General features: G+C 50.8%; 2 protein-coding genes across 12 annotated transcripts; one reads left to right on the top strand and one right to left on the bottom strand.

Moving 5' to 3' along the window:
- Positions 1–91: 91 nt before the first annotated feature.
- Positions 92–9,882, top strand: Il11ra (interleukin 11 receptor subunit alpha). 2 transcript variants are annotated; one of them, XM_057790455.1, is made up of 13 exons: positions 92–184; positions 3,254–3,353; positions 3,634–3,694; positions 4,545–4,714; positions 4,841–4,955; positions 5,111–5,143; positions 5,267–5,433; positions 6,585–6,748; positions 7,814–7,955; positions 8,289–8,402; positions 8,507–8,603; positions 8,849–8,931; positions 9,481–9,882. In XM_057790455.1, the coding sequence occupies exons 2-13, from the start codon at positions 3,254–3,256 to the stop codon at positions 9,519–9,521; spliced, it is 1,287 nt and encodes a 428-aa protein (XP_057646438.1). In that variant the 5' UTR covers positions 92–184; the 3' UTR covers positions 9,522–9,882. The 2 variants fall into 2 exon arrangements, with proteins under 2 accessions (XP_057646438.1, XP_057646439.1); XM_057790456.1 differs by lacking the exon at positions 92–184 and adding an exon at positions 2,047–2,143.
- A 6-nt stretch (positions 9,883–9,888) lies between these two features.
- Positions 9,889–14,296, bottom strand: LOC130887824 (C-C motif chemokine 27-like). 10 transcript variants are annotated; one of them, XM_057790461.1, is made up of 6 exons: positions 14,229–14,296; positions 13,869–13,935; positions 13,597–13,656; positions 11,461–11,540; positions 10,235–10,367; positions 9,889–10,060 (listed from the first exon to the last, which is right to left on the bottom strand). In XM_057790461.1, exons 2-6 carry the CDS (start codon positions 13,913–13,915, stop codon positions 9,904–9,906), a joined length of 477 nt encoding a protein of 158 aa, XP_057646444.1. In that variant the 5' UTR covers positions 13,916–13,935; positions 14,229–14,296; the 3' UTR covers positions 9,889–9,903. The 10 variants fall into 10 exon arrangements, with proteins under 10 accessions (XP_057646444.1, XP_057646440.1, XP_057646441.1 ...); XM_057790457.1 differs by lacking the exon at positions 14,229–14,296 and adding an exon at positions 14,026–14,217; XM_057790458.1 differs by lacking the exon at positions 14,229–14,296 and adding an exon at positions 14,026–14,217 and having other exon boundaries at positions 11,461–11,513.
- Positions 14,297–18,234: the final 3,938 nt, after the last annotated feature.

The following is an 18,234-nucleotide window of genomic DNA, read 5'->3' as shown; positions in this document are numbered from 1 at the left end:
TGGAGGAGGTGGAAGTGATTGGCAGTTGGAGGCTCCAATGGGCCGAGAGCCCCCTCTCTTCACCTCTCTCGTTCTATTGGCGCCTGAAGGAGCCGCCCCGACTTGCGGGAGCCCAGCGCAGGAGGGAGTAGTGGCCGGGGCAGAGGGCGAGGGTGGAGGGCGCTGGCGGCGGCAGCCGCGGAAGGTGAGGCCTGCTGGGACCCGGGTGTTGACTCGCAAGTCCTGCCAAGAGGGGGCGGGGCAGGGTGGTGTGTGATCCGAAAGGCGAAAGGCGGAGAGTAGCTGATGGATCATGAGTGTGTCTGTGTGAGTTCGAGGCAGTGACTGTGTGTGACGATGTCAGTGTGTGGAGGCTCCGTAACTGCTGTCATCTGGTGTGTCTGTCAGCGAATGTGGCTGCGCCTGAGAGTGTGATTGTAGCTGAGTCTGCTTGTGGCACAGCAGACAGTGGGTAATTTTTGGTGCGTGTTCGTTTGTGAGAGGGGTTGTGACCACACCAGGGAATGTGTTTTGGGAAGCTCCGGGGTCTGCCAGTGTGAGAGTAGATGGCTGGGTTTCTGTGTGATAACGTGCAAAGTCTGAAGTGGAAGAGCAGAGACTTGTGACTGCAGTGTGTCCTGTGTCCTCGCCTAGACGGTGTGGGAGTGAAGCTGTGTTCTTATATTCCGGGAAACTTCAGTTGTTGAGGGAGATTGACTTTTCTACCGGGCCTGCAACATAGACAGATCCACCCCCAGTGCACATGGCTCTCCATCTTCCCCTGCCCAAGATTTGCGGGGTGGGGGTGGGGGGTTTGAGAATGCAGCTCAGCTGTAAAGTGCTTGTCTAGCGTGAGCCAGGGCCTGGGTTGCGTCTGCAGTGCTGAGAAATAAGTCTCATCATTGGGCCACTGCTCCTATTTGAGACAGGGTCACATGTACTCCAAGCCTCGGGATTGCTGGGATTACAGGTGTGGCACATCTGTTTTTATACGGTGCTGGGCATCAAACCTAGGGTTTTGTGCATGCCAGGCGAGCTCTCCCAAGTGAGCTCTATCCCTAGGCCCCTGGTCTGCTGGTGTTTCTGTTTCATGCCTGACTCCGTTTCTTTCCGGAGAGCTTTCTGTGTCTCCTCACAGCTTTCCTCCCAGGTGTCTCCGTGTTTCTGCTTTCCGAGCTGTGTCGCCAAGCCGACTCTCTGTGTCCCTCTGCTTGGCTTCCCTGTTTGCTCTTGTTCCTGGCCACACAGGGCTTGTAACCTTGACACGATTCTGATCTGTCACTAAGAGTTCTTGTGAGCTCCTTGTGGTGAGGAGTCGCTTTTAGGGAACACTGGGAAGGCCCTGCACCCCCTCGCACATAACACGTGTGTGTTTGTGTCAGTGGGACCACTAGGAGACTGAGATGTGTAAATGTGTCTGGGTCTGAGTGTGTCAGGGTGACTGTGAGTGACGTACCCAAGTCTGAGTCTTAGCTGTGAGTCTTGTGTATCTGGCACCAAGGGATCAAAGGCATTTCCTGGTGCTGAGGCCCAACGGGTGAAAGGGGAGAACAGAAATGACCCGAACTTCCAGGGAAGGGGGGAACTGGACTCTGGCCTTTCTTTATATTCTCCAGTGTGAGGCCTGTTTTCCCCTGGAAACACAGTCAGCTGTGCCCTTAGGAAACATCCGTTGGAGAATGGAAAGAAAAGGAATGAGTGTGTGTGTGTGCGTTAATTTTTTAAAATGGTGTCCACATGTGTTCAAGGGAATATCTGTGTGTTAGTTCACTGTACCTAGTGAGTGCCTGAGTAAATATGGTTTGGGTGGCTCTGTGAAAACAGTTAATCTTCTAGCAACAGGGATATAAGCAGAAGCAGCCAGCGCTCCTCTCTCCCTTAGTCCTGGCTGTGTCTCTGGCTTCCTTCTCCAGCTTGAGCGGGGAGGCCTTTTCCCTTCCCAGGCCCTAGGGTGGGAGGGAATGAGAGAGGAGGGAAGAGGAAGGGGTGGGAGGAGGGGGCCTGGCTAGGGGTGGCTAAGCTCAAGGCCCAGAGGGGGCGGGGCAGGGAATGGGAAGGAGGGGATGGTTCTGGGGTCCCAGGACTGAGTGGAGAGGAGACAGTGCTGGAGGCTGTAGGAGGAAGTCTTGGAGACCATGGACACTCAGCCACTGTGATTATCGAGGTAGGGTGTGGCTACATGGGGTAAATGGGACTGGGGACCCTGGGGGTGGGCCAATAAGACATTCAGGGTGACACAGATATGTGGAGGCCTTATTCTATTCTACTCTGGAGGGGTCTTCTGGTACCCCGTCGTTACTGCTTTCAGTCTGCTGCTCACCTCCAGCCCAGAGTCCTTCTTCCCAACACCCCACTCCTCTATATGGACATTTCTCAGACTGCGTTTCTGCTGCTCCCACTGCAGACTTTTGCACACTGGCCTCTACCACCATCGCCTTAGGTCCTAAACACTGTTCTTTTAACCCCTACTTGGTGCTGTGGCCCCCACACCAGGCGCCTGCTGCTGTAGGCTCCCAGCTCCCCTCCGCCACCCTGACTCCATCTCCATCTGCTGGCTCCTGGCCCGTTCTCTGCCTCTGGCAGCAGCCAGGGGCATCTGGATCCGCTTAACTCTGCAGCCCCAGCCGGCACCCTAACTCGATCCAGCCCCACAGGCTGAGACCAACAAGATTTCAAGCCAGGCCCATCGGAGTGGCCCAAGTGCTGGAGTAAGAAGCCAGACCCAGGCCAGAGGCCTGGCAGCCAGAGCAGGGCTAGGCTTCCTGTTGCGATTATGGGTGCATTTGGACCTGTCTTGTCAGCTCTTTATCTTAGAGTGATGAAGTCTTATCTCACTTGCTGTGTGTTGGCCAGAGGCAGTAATTAGCCTTGGTCAGCTTGCGGGTGAATGCCAGAATTCCCAGCAGCTGGACTGCACGGGTTAATGGGAGTGGCTGAGCCAGTGCCTGCCAGTCCTTAGTGCCAGGGGTGGGCGCCAAAGGTGATGTGTGTGTGTGTGTGTGTGTGTGTGTGTGTGTGTAATCCTGGCACAGTCTGTTGCCGCTGGCTTTTGTTCTGGGCCCTAAGCCCAGAACTGAGATGAACTTTGTGTTTGTGTGTGTGTGTGTGTGCTCCCGTGTGCATAGTCATACACACACAAGGACAAATCTATACAGCACTGGGTATTTGGTGGGAAAGGGGACTCAGGTTAAAATCCTCAGTCATTTCCAATAGCTTCGTTTCTCTCGATGCAGCTCATGGATGGGGAACTCCTAAGCCCCCCTTTTCTCCACAGATGAGCAGCAGCTGCTCAGGGCTGAGCAGGGTCCTGGTGGCCGTGGCTACAGCCCTGGTGTCTTCCTCCTCCCCCTGCCCCCAAGCCTGGGGTCCTCCAGGTAAGAAAATGCCACCCTGTGACCGCCTTGGGAGAACTTACTGTTCTCACTCTGGCCCATTCCTGTGGCCTAATTTAGACCCCCCCCCACACACACACACCATTTTTGACAACCTGGGTCCCTTCTCTGTCTTGTCTCATCTCTGGCTTGCAAGTATAACTTAATATTTTGACACAATGACCCCACCCAGGGCTTAGCAGCCTGCTCCTTATCCTTACCAGTCTCATAAATGGGAGGGGAGTTTAAAAGAAGTGCTTCACCCCAGGAATGCCCTCCACAGGGGTCCAGTATGGGCAGCTGGGCAGGTCCGTGATGCTGTGTTGTCCTGGAGTGAATGCAGGGTAAGTGTTCACCTACCGCTAATCTCATACGAACGACCCTTCCTTGACCCTGCCCAGACCTCGTTTCCTCCGACACTTGCTTCTTCTGTCATAGTTCTTGCCTCTGTGTCCTCACCCTCCAACTGTACTTACTCAATAGAAAAATTCAGCCAGTGTTGGGGATGTAGCTCCATGTTAGAGCTCCTGTCTGGCACATCTAAGGCCTTGGGGTTGATACTAGTACCAAAAATCACCACTTAGTTGGCTAGCCAGTAGTGTTTGTGTACCTGCTAAGTGCCTGGTCTGTTTATCGCAGGCTCTGAGATAACAGCAAGATGCACGTCCTCAAGAGGGGACGCATCCTACTGGGGAGGACAGACAGTAAGCACTCAAGAATCTTGCTAGGTCTAAAAGGAGCAGGCATGCACAGGTTAGAGGAGGCACACGCCTGACCAGGCCACAGCTTGTGAAAATGCCCTGAGGTGGGACTGACCTTAGTAACAAAGAACTGAGGAAAAGAATGGGGCCGGTGGGGAGGGAAGGGTGAGGGAGCCAGGAAAGGAAGGCAAAGGCTAGACCACAAGGGGCTGGATAAAGCGAAGGGGATTTGGATTTGGGTTTAGTCTCTTTTTGCGTTGACTTTATTACTTTATCTATTTATTTTGGTACCTGGGAATAGTCTGGAACTTGCTCTGTAGCCCAGACTGGCCTCCAACTCAGGAGTCTCCTGCTTCAGCTTCCTGAGATAATTGGCACGTACCACCGCACCAGGCATGGGGGTGTGGTTTATTGCAAGTGTGCTTAGAGGTTCTGTGAGGACAGCTGCAGGGCCTGACTTCGTCTCTCTGTCATTACTTCATCTCACCTTCAGGACGCCAGTGTCCTGGTTTCGGGATGGGCAGTTAAGGCTGCTTCAGGGACCTGACTCTGGACTAGGACACAGACTGTTCTTGGCTCACGTGGACAGCACTGACGAGGGCACTTACGTCTGCCAGACCGTGGATGGTGCACTTGGGGGCATGGTGACCCTGAAGCTGGGCTGTGAGTTAGGGAAGGTGGCAGTGAGGGGCCATTGGATTCCCAAGGGGCCCTGGGACCTGAGCAAGCTCTCTGGGATAGGGAGGAGCTAGGGATGCCTCAGTCTGTAGCGGTACCCTGTGTGTCTAGTTCCCCCAGCTCGTCCCGAGGTTTCCTGCCAAGCAGTAGACTATGAAAACTTCTCCTGTACCTGGAGTCCCAGCCAGGTCAGCGGTTTGCCCACCCGCTACCTTACTTCCTACAGGTATGTGTGGGCGTGTCTAGTATGTGTGCTTATGCAGTTTGGGATGCTGGCATGATATGGGTGTGGCAGGGAAGGGAGGGAAGTTCTGACAAATTCTCAGAGAAGGCAGGGGTCTCTCTTTTCCTCCTGACCTCACATGGCACCCTTTCCATCAGGAAGAAGATCCTACCAGGAACTGAGAGTGAGAGGTAGGACGAGAGAGAGAGAGAGAGAGAGAGAGAGAGAGAGAGAGAGAGAGAGAGAGAGAGAGAGACTGGGTACTCTAACTTGTGACCTATTTGCAAAACTCAAGACCATATCCTCCCTCCTAGGGAAAGTTCATCCACAGGGCCTTGGCCATGCCCACAAGACCCTCTAGAGGCTTTCCGATGTGTGGTCCATGGGGCAGAGTTCTGGAGTGAGTACCGGATCAATGTGACTGAGGTGAACCCACTGGGTGCCAGTTCATGCCTACTGGACGTGAGATTACAGAGCATCTGTGAGTACCCCAACCCCCAGACTCCCATCACAGAGACTCCAAACAGACTCACACCCTCCCTGCCCCAACTTCCAACTGGTTTTCTCCCTCTCGTACATAAAGAGCAAGTAGTCATAGGGATGGGTACACACGCCAGGGCAGTGGTTCACGACCCAGTGGGTGGCCACGTCAGACATCCTGTGTATCAGATATTTACATCATGGTTCATAACAGTTGCAAAATTACAGTTATGGAATAGCAACGAAAACAACTTTTTTACTTTTTTTTGTTTTTTCAGGACAGGGATTCTCTGTGTAGCTTTGGCTAGCCTGGAACTCACACTGTAAACCAGGTTGGCCTTAAACTCACAAAGATCTTAGTGTTGGGTAGTTGTGTGCTACCACTGCCCGGCACAATGAAAATAATTTTATGAGCCGGGCGGTGGTGGCGCATGCCTTTAATCCCAGCACTCGGGAGGCAGAGGCAGGCGGATCTCTGTGAGTTCGAGACCAGCCTGGTCTACAGAGCTAGTTCCAGGACAGGCTCCAAAGCCACAGAGAAACCCTGTCTCGAAAAACCAAAAATAATAAAATAATAATAATAATAATAATAATAATAATAATAATAATAATTTTATGGTTGGGGTCACCCTCACATGAGGAACTGCATTAAAGGATCACAGCATTAGGAAGGCTGAGAACCACTGCTCTGGAGGTTGCTACCACTATCTACAAGTTAGTTGCTACTGTCTTCTTGGCTGCCTAGGTAACTCCTGCTTCTAGACCCTATGCGGAAGGCAGTTCAGTCTCATGCTCTCCCTGCCCAGGGGAAAGGCTTGCTGGTCCCTTTCTCTTGATCTGCATGTGGGAGGGAGATGGCCATAAAACTAGGCTGGAATTTGGACCAGTGAATCTTCTGTGGATGCAAAGAAGAATCCTTTATCACTCAAACTTACCAAATGTCTGCTTATTTTATAACAAGGATAACAGATAGGTCCTGAAGCTAGATGAGTAACCAAATTTGACATTTTCTCACCCTTCTGGGAGTGTCTGACTAAAGCATCTTTACACACACACAGCACACATGGCGTACACCGCATACACTGTGGGAAATGGTGGGGAAGGGGTGAATACTCGCCACTCACCTTGAACTTCGTGTCTGGCTACTCTTAGTACGTCCCGATCCACCCCAGGGACTGCGGGTGGAATCAGTACCTGGTTACCCAAGACGCCTGCATGCAAGCTGGACATACCCTGCTTCCTGGCGCCGCCAACCCTACTTCCTGCTCAGGTTCCGGCTACAGTATCGTCCAGCGCAGCATCCAGCATGGTCCACGGTGAGGTCTGCAGTGTGTCTCAATCTTTCTCTTCAGGTTCTGTGTCTTGTTTTGAGATCTTGAATAGTCTGTATAGCTTCCAGGCATGGGCAGGTCTCAGAAGACCCAGTTTTCCCCCTATATAGTGTTCCCAGGTGTTGAGCCGGGGGCTGGAGTTGCCCTTGGCAGGACAGAAACTTCTGTCCTGGATAACTAACAATAATGGAAGCCTGTCTGTGAAGACAGAAATGGGTTTAAAAATCACTTAGGGACTGGGAAAATGGATGAGCGTGTAAAGCAGTTGCTGTGCAAGCATTGAGTTTGGATCCTCAGAACCCACATAAAGCCAGCTGATGCCATGCAGTTTGTGACCTGAGCGCTCCCATGGCGAGATGGGAGGCAAATCCAGCAGAATCTCAGGAAGTTCCTGGGCCAGCCAGCCTGGCTATGCAGCTGAGAACAGCAACCTGTTTCAAACAATGTAGACGACAAAAGACTTACTCCTGAGTTTGTCCTCTGACAACCACATGCATGCTGGGTTTGCTCACGTGTGCGTGCAAACACATACACACCAGACAATAATAACTTCTAGGAAAGCGGGTATCTTACCCAGAGAACCCCTCATATAAACACTCACGTCTAGATGAAACTAGTGAATCTCCACACAGAGTGGTCGGCATCTGTTCTGGGAGGAGCCCCACTTGTTTATAATCTGCATTCAGAGCTGTCTGCCTGCAGGGTACCTTGCTACACATTTTACATATGTTACCTCTGTGAGGTATTCACCCCTATTTTACAAATGAAGAATTCAAGACATAGAGAGACCCAAAACAACTCAGCAAGAAGCTTAACAAGGTTTTGAACATAGACAGACTGATACAATAGTCCCTCAAAGTGACCACTGCAGGCTTCCATTTTCCTAACCCCAGATATAGAATCTGTCCCACCAGCCACCCAGCCTGGCCTAGACCCTCTACCTGATGATGGGGGCAGTGTGAGAAAGGGGTACTTTTTTTCTGGCTGGGGCTGGGCAGGCTCTCTACTAACAGCTTGAACCACATCCTGAGGAACCATTTTTGCCTCCAGGTCGAGCCAATTGGCTTGGAGGAGGTGATAACGGATGCCGTGGCTGGGCTGCCCCATGCGGTACGAGTCAGTGCCAGGGACTTTCTGGATGCTGGCACCTGGAGTGCCTGGAGCCCAGAGGCCTGGGGTACTCCTAGCACTGGTGAGAGACAAAAGGGCAGAGCCCTTACCCCCAAATCAGCTGTCAGCTAGACAGCATACACATCCCCTTGTCAGGGTCCTTCAGGCACTGCTATTGCTGTCCTACGCTATAGCCTTGGTGGCCTGCAGCCCTATCCTAACTATAGCCCAGAGTCCCTACTTCTGCACTTATAGACCCTATGTCTGTAAGACTACAAGCCAGATTCCCAGAAACTGACCACACCCTCTGAAACTGCTTCTTAGGCCCCCACCTCAAACTTAGATTCTAGTCCCGCCCCTGCCTTACAGAGACAGAAGCTTCTAAGTACACTTCTCAGGTTTTGTCTTCCTTCAGGTCCCCTGCAGAATGAGATGTCTGATGGGAACAAACAGTTGCAAGAGGCAATAGGTCAGGAGGACGGTCCCACCCCTCCAAGGCCATCCTTGCAGCCAGACCCAAGACCGTTTGGTAAGTTCAGGCTGATTGGTAAAGGTATATGGAGGTATATGGAGGAAGGTGTCACCAAGCACAGCTAACGTTCTCTCCCAGTGACACATGGCCTTCTCCCTCAGATCACAGAGACCCCTTGGAGCAAGTGGCTGTGTTAGCATCTTTGGGAATCTTCTCTTTCCTTGGCCTGGCTGTTGGAGCCCTGGCACTGGGGCTCTGGTAAGTGAGTGCCACTGGTTCCTTAGGTGTGACCCCCCCCCCAGCAGCTGCTGTGATGCCCAGAGACCACATCCATTCCCACCCAAAGGGCCTCCTGCTGATTGCCTACTGAACCTGTTTGATTTGGGAACCACTTCTCCCCCGACTGTCCTTTCCCTCATGATTTTTACTCATTTCTCACCCCTTGCTAATAAATCCTCCAAGAGACATGGTCCTGGGGAGACAGCTGCCCTTTTATGCTTCAGGCTGAGGCTGAGACAGGGCGGGAAGGATGGACCTCAAAAACCTGGGTTCTTGGCACCAATGATTCCAGTGGACAGGATTCCAGGTGAGTAGCACTAAGTAATGTGTGCCCCCACTCGAGTGTCTGGCTTAAGAACCTGATGCCCTAGCAATTTTATGGGTACTGGGGATCTCTGGAGTTGGGGGCTCCTCATTTTTATATCTAGGCAAGAGGAGAAAGGTAGACCTCTCATTTTTCAGTCCTGGTCTCAGAAATGGGTCTCTTCCCTCCTGGAGTATTGGGAATTCCAGGTAGCCCCCTTCATTTTCAAGGTCTCAGAACTGGGTATCACCCCTTCCCCCTTAAATGTCTTGGATAAATGCTTGCTCCTCTCCCTGACTTGAAAAATCAAATTTTATTATTACTGTGTGTTATGTGTGTGTATGACATGTGTATGCAAGCACACATGAGCCATGGCATATGTTGGGAGGCCAGAGAACTTGTGGAGTTCTCTTTTCCACCTTTACATGGGTCCCAGGGATTGAACCCAAGTCATTAGACTTGCTTGTCCGGCACATACCTCACCCACTGAGCACCACCCCCCCTCCGCCGGGGACCCAGTCCTGCTGTCTGACTTGCTCCCTGCTCTTCTAGGCATTCCAAACCTGCAGAGGACCCAGGAGAACTTCAGCTGATCGTCCGGCTGGGGTGGTTAAATGGATGGGCAGAAAAGGAGGCAGAGCAGTGTGGACCCCGATGGATGGAGATCTCAGCTGGAAGTCTGAAGCCCTTTTCTTTGAGACCCTATACTCCAAGCTTGCTGCCAGCTGAATGCTGCCTGGACTTCTGATGTCATCCTTGAGGTGGAAGTTCACCCGAAGAGCGTGTAGAGATGTGCATGTCTGTGTCCACCTGTGACTGTGCATACGTGAGATAAGGAACAGACATTCTCTGTATGTGTGTATATAGATGCTCGGAGAGTGTGTGCAGACCTTGGCCTTGGCCCTGGTGGAGACTGTGAAGAGTTGAAATAAAGAGAATGAAGGAGTTTTTGGATTGTTGTCTAATGTTGTTTTATTAGTTTTGCTGCTGGGGGCTCGAGTACATTTTCATTTGTAGTTCCAGATTTAAGTTGGATAGAGTCCCCTGGAGATTCTTCCCATGGCGCTCAAACCACCGAGCCAGGCTGCCATTCTGAGGGTGGACGCAAACAGTGCGCAGAGGCAGGTGAAGCCTGGGAAGGGAAAAGTCCAAATCTATGCCCAGGTTTGGGGGATGAGCTTAGGTGGGGTTCAGGGGTTAGGGGCAAGAGACAGATGAAAACTTGAGGAGGCACCAGTATTAGCATTGGGGCTGGGATTGGGAGTTAGAGGCAGTTAGAGGTGGCAGGGTTGGGGGCAGAGCTCACACAATAGCCTGAAGGTGACAGTCCCCATCGGCCTCCTGCAGTTCCACACGGAGGATCTTCCTCAGTAGCTTGGTGGGGAGCGGTTGTCTATAGAGCTGCGTACAGCAGGTAGAGCTGGAGGGCAGTGGCAAGCCTGCAGAACAACAGGGCCCTGTCTTCAGAAAGGTCTGGAGCCACAGCTGCTCCAGGAAAGTTGAACTCTCCGCGTCCCATCCCTTCTAGTCCATCCACTCATCATTCTATACCCTCCGGGAACTTACCTGTTCCAGGGTCTGGGCTCAGAAGCAACAATATCAACAGGAGGCTGCTGGTGGGCCAGAGCCCCTCCATGCCGCTCAACCTCGTTGCTTCTTTCTCCTCCTCTCCCTACCTTTTATCTAGTTGCATTTTGCCTGGGGCACTAGCTGAGTCAGAGACAGGTGGCAATACCTTGCTTATCTTGTGATAGCTCTTGGCCCTCTGTCACTGTCTCCAGCCCTTTCTCGGACCATCATCATTTCCCACAGGTTCCTAAGCCCCGAAGAGAGAACACTGAAGAGAGGTAGTGAGTGATGTAGGGGCTGATGTAGGGCAGCCACGATCCACTGGGACATCTACTAATAGGCATTTACAATCATGCGCATAGCCACACATTCATCAGTCATACGTTGGTCACGTAACCTCATAAAGTCACACCCATGACTGTATAATCATAGACAAAATCATACAGCTCCAGTTATACCCAAAAGTCCCACTGCAATACATCTGCATCTCCACCACCATCCTTCTGTGTATCCTATCACATATTCTGACGGAAGAGTTTGAGTGGGTAGGAACGAAGGCAGGCCAGCACTAACCTGCCTTTATCTTCTCCTCCCTACTCTCTGCCCTGGCCTGCCTACTTATCAGGAGAAATTGATAGGACTGGGTCCCTAAAACAGACTCTTCTTGGCGAAGGGGGGAGACTTTCGCCATGAAGAGGAGGTAAAGGGTGGTGGATAAGGAGAAATAAAAGCTCTCTGATGCCTGACTGCTGATGTTAAAACGGGTGAAAGGGGGAGGGATATCATGGCGCAGGTCCTTATTTCCAGCATTTGAGAGGTAGAAGCAAGTCACTCTCTCTGAGTTTGAGGCTAGCCTGGTCTACATAGTGAGTTCCAGGGCAGCCTGGGCTACATAATGAGACCCTGTCTCAACAAACAAACAAAACTCCCAGAAGATGAAAAGGCCCCTCCCCCAAATCTCACCTTCTTGCTTCTGCTTGGTCTTGTTCCACGGATGCCAGCTTGTCAGTGGGAGCCTGGGGGTTTCCAGACTTAGTCTCTGGCTTGTTGGAGACATCAGACTCAAGAACTAAGTTAGGTCTTTTTTGATCCAAATTTCATCTCTTTACACCTGGGCTTGAAGGAACATAGCCCTCCCAACCCATTTCCCCAACTCTGAGCACCCCATTCTACTATTCCCTCCCTTCTCTTCCATGCCAAAGCCCCGCTCATCTTGAGGCAGTTCTTTCTGGAAAGCTATAATCTGCTGGGGGTGGGGCACGCTGGTCGGGTTAATGGTCCAGACGCATAATCTGGGGACTTCAATTTTCAAGTCCTGTTCTGGATTTGAAATACAAACTGAGCCATAACCCTAAGAATCCATCCCTTATCTATATGTTTTGTTTTCTGCTCGGAGGTCAGTCATCTGTAGATAGAGCTCTTGGACTGCCATGATCTCTGGGCAGCTTGTTCTGCTATAGCTAGGCTGAGAATCTAAGTCTTGCCTCGTCCTGTCTAGGGTGAGACCCAAAGGCCCTTCAGGACACTGTCTCAGAGGCCTTCTGGCTGTCTGGAAGGATGAGGCCCAGTGCTAGACAAAGCCTTTGAAGGGGTCTTTGATGCAAACACTGTGAGGAGATGGCTAAAGTTTGCACAGTTTTAGGTATTTGGAAGTAACCACAACCTAGAGGTTACTCGTCCTGAAGTTTTGGTACCCGAGGCTTCAGGGTGTCTCTTACTCCTTTTCTAGACCTTTGTTCCAAGGCTTGGGTGTAGCACCCCCCCCCAAATCCCAGGTTGTATCATCTTATTTGTTTTGTTAGCTAGCTGCCTGCTATTTGTGAGCTCTTCTGGGCTTGTCAATCTAGAGATCTTTGGAAAGGAGAAACATTTTCCTGGCTGTGTACCCATCTCTTCTTTGGCATCTCCAAAGATATAAAGGCCAAGCCTTCTTTTCCAGCACAAATGGCTATGGCAGGGGCTGTGCCAGGCTAAAAGTCAGCTTTGGGCTCAGCCAAGATCCAGGCTGTCTCCCCTTTCTGGTGCTGGAGTGGGTGTCTATGGGGACTCTTGCTACAAGAGTTGGTTCCAGAGTGATTTGGGTTGGCAGGATAAAAATGGGTGGCAGGACTCTTCTAGGGATGCCAAGTATCTTTAAAACTGGGGTCAGGGGCTGGCAAGATGGCCATGGTGACAAGCCTGAGGACCCGAGTTTGAACCTTGGAACCCATATGGTAGAAAGAGAATGGACTCTCTCAAGTTGTCCTTTGACCTCTGCGTGCACAAGCGCTGTGGTGGGCAGGCACACACACACACACACACTCGTAATGAAAAAAAAGAAACAAACAAACAAAAAAAGGGATCACACTGGAGGGAGCCGGTTTGGGGTTTTAGCTGTAGGAAAGGCCTTAGACCCTTAACCCTTGTCACTCTCTTGGGAAGACTTTGAGAGGCAGCTTCTAGGAACTGATCCTTCCTCTCGCTGACTCTGTTTGGCTAAAATGTTTTAGATTCACTCTCAGGAAGGGAAGACTCTTCAGACATTTGGTCAAGTTCCAGCTAGAGGAAGGCAGTAACAGCTGGAGTTGTGGGAACATTGATAAGTGGGAGAAATATGTGGCCTACTGTGTGGGTGCTTTTGGGGAGGGAGTGGCAGGGAGCCAGTCACTGATAGTAATTAGAAGATGACGATAATTAGGGGCCCTTAGGAGCAACGGAGGCCTTGACATGCAAGGGCATCCTACCAGGGAGGGACGCCCTGTGGGTAAGAAAACAGCAGGTGTGAAGTGGGATTCCCAGCACCAAAGGCGGCTGCGGCGGTAAAGTCAGGAAGGCAGTGGGCGTGACTTTAAATCTTTAATGCACCGGCTGTCTGTGCAGCGCTGGTGGGGGTGCGACAGAGGAGACCACGACCTGAGCGCTGGGGAGCAGGCCTCAGGCCGCTCGACAAACAGCTCATTAGGCCCCGCAGAGGCTCCAGCTTCTGCTCCCGGGGGTGCGCCGAGCTGTAGGGCGACCCGACAATGACATGAGGCCGGGCGGGGGCTCCTGAACTCCCCCACCATCCATCCTCCGACACTAAAACTCGTTCATGCCCCCACGAGATCGCAGCCCCCTCACCTCCGCTCCCTGCGCCACATTCGCAGCCAAGGAAAAAAGTAGAAGCAGCCCCAGTAGATCCTACAAAGAGAAGGCAGAGCCGGACCCGGAGGGGCGGGGCTGACCCACAGACCCCACCCCTGGAACCTAGCCCGCAGAGAAGCCCCGCCCCCCAGGGGCTGGCCATCCGCAGCCCACGCCCCTCTAGGGCCCGCTCTGCCCGCCCCAGGACGCGCACCTTCCCCCCACGCCCGGCCTCATATCCCTCCTCCGCACCACCCGCCTCCACTCACTCCTCCTCCGCTTCCAGCGCCACCTCGTATCTCCTCAATCGCGACATGTCCCGGGCTCCAGCGGTTCCTGGGGAGTAGCATGATAGGAACACTTATTCCCAGCCGCAAGTCCCCTTCTCCATCATTCCCAGGACGAGTCTGAATAGCCCTCAGGTACCCTGAGGCAGGTGGCCCCCCGCAAGCCAATGGCCACATCGGGACTGGATGGGATTGATGATACGGAAGTCACTGGAAGTTAAGGCGTTAGAAGGACGGTTATCTAGGGACCGGGGCGTGGAGTCGTCAAGGAGAACGGTCTGGCAGCAGTGGGGCTGGGTCATTTAGGGCCCTGGATGAAGGTTTTTCAGGGGCTGAAGTCACCTGAAGGGGGGCTCAGGGGTCGGCACAGCCTAAACTCCCCGCCCTCCCTGGCTCCACCCCGGAAGCGGACCGTTAACAATTACATCACAGGGATACCTTCGCACTTTAGGGGTGTGGCTTGGGTATCACCCGGAAGGGGAGGAGCCAGTTTTTCGTCGCAGGAGGCGGGTTTGAAACGTTCCGCTAAGTAGTGGCCCTGGGTTTTATCACTGAAGGGGCGTATTTTATTTACGGAGTTTATTAAGGTGCCGGAGACGCAGAACACTCTTTTCTAGGGACGGAGTCAGATTTTAGAGTTCTCGTGTTGGTAGGCACGAGGCCGTAATAAAAAGTACTTTGGGGGCTCTTCTCATAGTGTCCCCCCCCCTTCCTGACTTTGATCCTGTCAATTGCTTTTCTTGCTTTCCTAGTTCTTGAATGACCTCAGGCCAGAAGGAATAGGCCACTAGGGAGAACACAGCCTAGAGCTGGTTAGGATATGGAAATACTTCTTAGTCAAATCGTCTAATGGACAGAGGATCATCGTTCCTCTAGGGCTGAGACTGTGATTTTTATTTTTTTCAGTCATTTAGTCAAATGCTATTGAATGTCTGTCTAGCCAATGCTGTGCCCATCTTATTTATCTCAGATTTTAGCTTGTTAATAAGTGTCTTGGGAACTCTTCTTGTAACGGGCATCTAGAGTGGGCCAGTTGTTGGAGACCGTCTCCCTAAGTCTCTGGAGATGCTTTGTGGTGTTACTGTTGGAACTGAATGCAGTACGAGTTGGTAATTATACTTTCTCATTGGGTGGATTCCTCACTGGCTTCCTGTTTGTGGTCCCTTTTAAACTTCTCGGTAGGGGCATTAGTTTATTACTCCTTGGTTTCTGTTCTGACAAATACAGCAGTCAGGAGTTTGGATAAAGCATATGGTGGGAAATAAGGCTTAACATCTTTTCTTTTTCTTTCTTTTTTTTTGGTTTTTCAAGACAGGGTTTGCTGCTGGAACTAGCTCTTGTAGACCAGGCTGGACTCAGACTCACAGATTCGCCTGCCTTTGCCTCCCGAGTACTGGGATTAAATGCTTGCGCCACCACCACCTGGCATGGCTTAACATCTTGCAGATGACTGGAGTTCGGATTCCAGCACCCACACTGGGTGGCTCACAACCACCTCTAACTCCAGCTCGAGGGAGAGCTGATATCTCTGACCTCCAAGGACACCAGCCCTCATATGCATATGCTCTCTCATAATTAAAAATAAAATAAATCTTAACCAATGCACATAAAATAAAATTTAAAAATAAAATAAATCTTTAAAAGAATTTAAATGTGTGTGTCTGTGTGTGCGTGCATTGTTATCCTTAGGGAAAGTTTGCAGTACTGACCTCATAAAGTATTTAACTGTCATTCTCAAGGGTGGCGTCAGGGTGTGGCACAGGGTTAAAGAGTAAGCATCCCTTGCTTTCACTCTCCTGTCATGATGGACAGACTATACCTGTAACTGCGCTAAAATAAGCCCTTTTTTCCCTTAAGTCACTTTGGTCAGAGGGATTTATGACAGGGAGAGAAGAGAAGGTAGGACACCACACCTCTTATCTATAGCTGAGATCTGTGGGGGTTGGAGGAGTAGGGAAGAGGAGCACAATTGCAAGAGCAGGGCAAGACTAGAGAAATTCACCTCTCAGATTCCCCAAGGTCCTCCCAGACCCGCAGAGCCATCATCTAGCTCCACCCCTCCTGTGCATGAGGAAAGCCAAAAGAAAGTTCTTTAAAATCAGATCCAATCTGATTTAAGCCTTTCTGGTTGCCAAATATTCTCCAGGCCTGGCCACTCCTGCCCGTCTCTTCTTCTTCTTTTTTTGGATTTTCCAGACAGGGTTTCTCCGTAGGTCTTTGGTTCCTGTCCTGGAACTTGTAATGTAAACCAGGCTGGCCTTGAACTCACAGAGATCTGCCTGCCTCTGCCTCCCAAGTGCTGGGATTAAAGGCGTGTGACACTACAGCTGGTTCTGACTTACTATTATTTTTGAGACAAGGTTTTGACATGTGTTCCAGGCTGGCTTTGAACTCATGGCATCTTTATGCCTCAGTCTCTCTGGTGCTAGGATTATAGGAGTTTGCCACTTTATATGGTAGTGGTGGTAGGAGCTGTCAAGCACAGTGCTGTGATCCCAGTATGCCAGTCCCCTAACATCATGACAGATTAAAGACCTTAGCATTTAATACAAGACAATTGACAAGAGCTTTTCATGATATTTGAAGTTTGGATGCAGGAGGGCCAATGTTTTTCATCTGTCTCTATGAAAATTTAGACCTGACAAAGCACTGAAACCAAAGCGGCTGAGCGTTCAGAGCTAAACAGGACATCTGTATCAACCCTTTTCTCCCCAGCTGTGGCTTGGGGAGCGTTGCAGAAGAGAAGTGGGAAGAATGTAAGAACCGGAGGATGGGGCAGAGTGCTGTGAAACCTTTCTGACCATGAATGATGTGAGTAGCCCACTCATGGACACACAGCAGCAGTGGTTACCTGCACGAGACCTTCGGAGATCAGCAGTGGTTACCTGCACGAGACCTTCGGAGATCAGCTGGCCAGAATTCTGTCATAGATGGGGCAAATGATCCCCAGCCCCCACCCCTCACTGAGGAGCTAGTAGCTGTTGGTAGCCGCTGGGGGAGGAAGAATCATTCCTTTTGGAGGATGTGACCACTGGCAAGTTTCTCATGCTCTCGTGGGTGGCCCCACACCAGTGCACACATCAGCAGCACTAATTGTACTTACGGGTTATTAAAAAAAAAAAAAAACCTGAACAAAAACTTGGGAGGGAGATGGGTTGGAAGGATATGGGGGAGCTGGAAGAAGGAAATGGGGGTAGATGATTATTCCATTGTATGCCTATATGGAATTCTCAATAATAAAGATAAGTTAAAAAAAAATCGGGGAGCTAGAAAGATGACCCTAGGGTCCTGTTCTTGCAGAGGACCTGAGTGTGGCTCACAGTATCCATGTCCAATGGCTCACAACTGCTTGCAGCTCCAGCTCCAGGGCATCCATCACCTCTGACCTCTGAGGACATCCAACCAAGTGTTTCCATAACTCCATGTATACACAACTACAAAATAGTAAAAACAGATCTAAAATAATCCCTTAGACCCGAGGTGTTTAGTGGCCATGTTTGCTGCTGCTGGAATGGCCGGAAAGGACAAGAATATTCTATGGTAAGAATAAGACCCCCCACACAGAAAGAATGAAGGGAGGGATGGAGGGAAGATGCAGACATAAAAACACTTGCATCCCCACATTACTGGTGGTCAGGGCCTGGCTGGGCCTTTCCAGGTCCTTGGTTTCTTATCCAAGGAACTGAAAATAGGAGCTCACTCAAGTTTATACAAGTAGCAAGGAAACTATTCAAAGAAGTAGAAAAGATCAGAATACCCTGTATGAGAGCATCCAGCCACATGAATGAAGACCTTCAAGGGCCCTAACTCTTTTTCTTTTAATTTATTTTTATTTCATGTTTATTGGTATTTTTGCCTGCATGTATGTGTGTATTAGGGCGTTGGACTCATGGAAGCAGAATTATAGACAGTTATGAACTGCCATGTGGGTGCTAGGAATTGTACCTGGGTCCTATGGAAAAGCAGCCAGTGTTCTTAACTCCTGGGCCATCTCCCCAGCCTAAGGGCTCCAATTCTTATTTGGGGCTTCTTTTCGTGGGGTTAAAGAGGAGGAGTTTGGTCACAAGGGGTATAGTAGGGGTGCTTTTCTTTTTTTTTAATATTTATTTATTATTTATTATGTATACAATATTCTGTCTGTGTGTATGCCTGCTGGCCAGAAGAGGGCACCAGACCCCATTACAGATGGTTGTGAGCCACCATGTGGTTGCTGGAAATTGAACTCAGGACCTTTGGTAGAGCAGGCAATGCTCTTAACCGCTGAGCCATCTCTCCAGCCCCCTAGGGGTGCTTTTCTTTTGTTACTGATAGATTATCCTATAATCATTTTCCTACTACAAGGATCATT

This window comes from Chionomys nivalis, chromosome 16 (genome assembly GCF_950005125.1).
Source record: "Chionomys nivalis chromosome 16, mChiNiv1.1, whole genome shotgun sequence".
In the NCBI taxonomy this organism is placed as follows: Eukaryota; Metazoa; Chordata; class Mammalia; order Rodentia; family Cricetidae; genus Chionomys; species Chionomys nivalis.
The sequence above is the reverse complement of the archived record's forward strand: the minus strand, read 5'-3'. Positions and strand labels throughout refer to the sequence as shown.

What these genes read in the sequence shown, in the direction of transcription:
- Il11ra (XM_057790455.1), top strand. Translation starts at nt 3,254, where the DNA reads ATGAGCAGCAGCTGCTCAGGGCTGAGCAGGGTCCTGGTGGCCGTGGCT. An exon ending in CCAGGAACTGAGAGTGAGAG is followed by an intron (nt 5,144 to 5,266) that starts GTAGGACGAGAG and finishes CCTCCCTCCTAG; the next exon opens with GGAAAGTTCATCCACAGGGC. An exon ending in CGTGAGATTACAGAGCATCT is followed by an intron (nt 5,434 to 6,584) that starts GTGAGTACCCCA and finishes GGCTACTCTTAG; the next exon opens with TACGTCCCGATCCACCCCAG.
- LOC130887824 (XM_057790457.1), bottom strand. Translation starts at nt 14,188, where the DNA reads ATGACCCAGCCCCACTGCTGCCAGACCGTTCTCCTTGACGACTCCACG. An exon ending in ATGTGGCGCAGGGAGCGGAG is followed by an intron (nt 11,541 to 13,596) that starts GTGAGGGGGCTG and finishes GTCTCCAACAAG; the next exon opens with CCAGAGACTAAGTCTGGAAA. An exon ending in GACCAAGCAGAAGCAAGAAG is followed by an intron (nt 10,368 to 11,460) that starts GTGAGATTTGGG and finishes GTTGTTCTGCAG; the next exon opens with GCTTGCCACTGCCCTCCAGC.